This window comes from Bombus impatiens, unplaced genomic scaffold (assembly GCF_000188095.3).
Source record: "Bombus impatiens unplaced genomic scaffold, BIMP_2.2 scf_2315, whole genome shotgun sequence".
Lineage (NCBI taxonomy): Eukaryota > Metazoa > Arthropoda > Insecta > Hymenoptera > Apidae > Bombus > Bombus impatiens.
In genome coordinates, this window is record NT_178734.1 from 1 (window position 1) to 422 (window position 422).

The window sequence follows — 422 nt, forward strand, 5'->3', positions numbered from 1 at the left end:
TATTGAAGCTTATGACTATGAAAAATGTGTTAGTAACTTCATGTTGTTTACAAACCTTTCATGGTTTGTTCGTTTCTCGACCATCAGAAGCTATTTTACCAGTACAAAGGAATGGGCAAATCATTACTGCTTTATATGATTATCAACCTCCAGCAACTGATACACAACCAACCTTAGCGTGGCTAACTGTAATGCAAGAAGCGTATTTAAATTTAGCACAGTAAAGAAATTTTTATATTTAAACTCCTTATATCCAATTTTATTGGAGAGATAGTAATTGCTGAATATATTTTTCCTTTATAGCAATTCATTAAATTTGTGTGCAGTTCTTTTACCAAGAATTTTGGCTTCGGACAAATCGGAAGTTATATCTGATTCTTCGCACACGATAAAAATTTTATTACAAGATTGTGTCGGTAAAA

At 31.8% G+C, this 422-nt stretch overlaps 1 protein-coding gene across 1 annotated transcript; it reads left to right on the plus strand.

The window, feature by feature from the left end:
* Positions 1-6: 6 nt before the first annotated feature.
* LOC105681850 (RRP12-like protein) lies at positions 7-416 on the plus strand (the record flags this gene model as incomplete). Its single annotated transcript, XM_012393273.3, has 2 exons — positions 7-220; positions 304-416. Coding segments are annotated over exons 1-2 (322 nt in total), but the record flags the coding sequence as incomplete, so codon positions are not given.
* Positions 417-422: the final 6 nt, after the last annotated feature.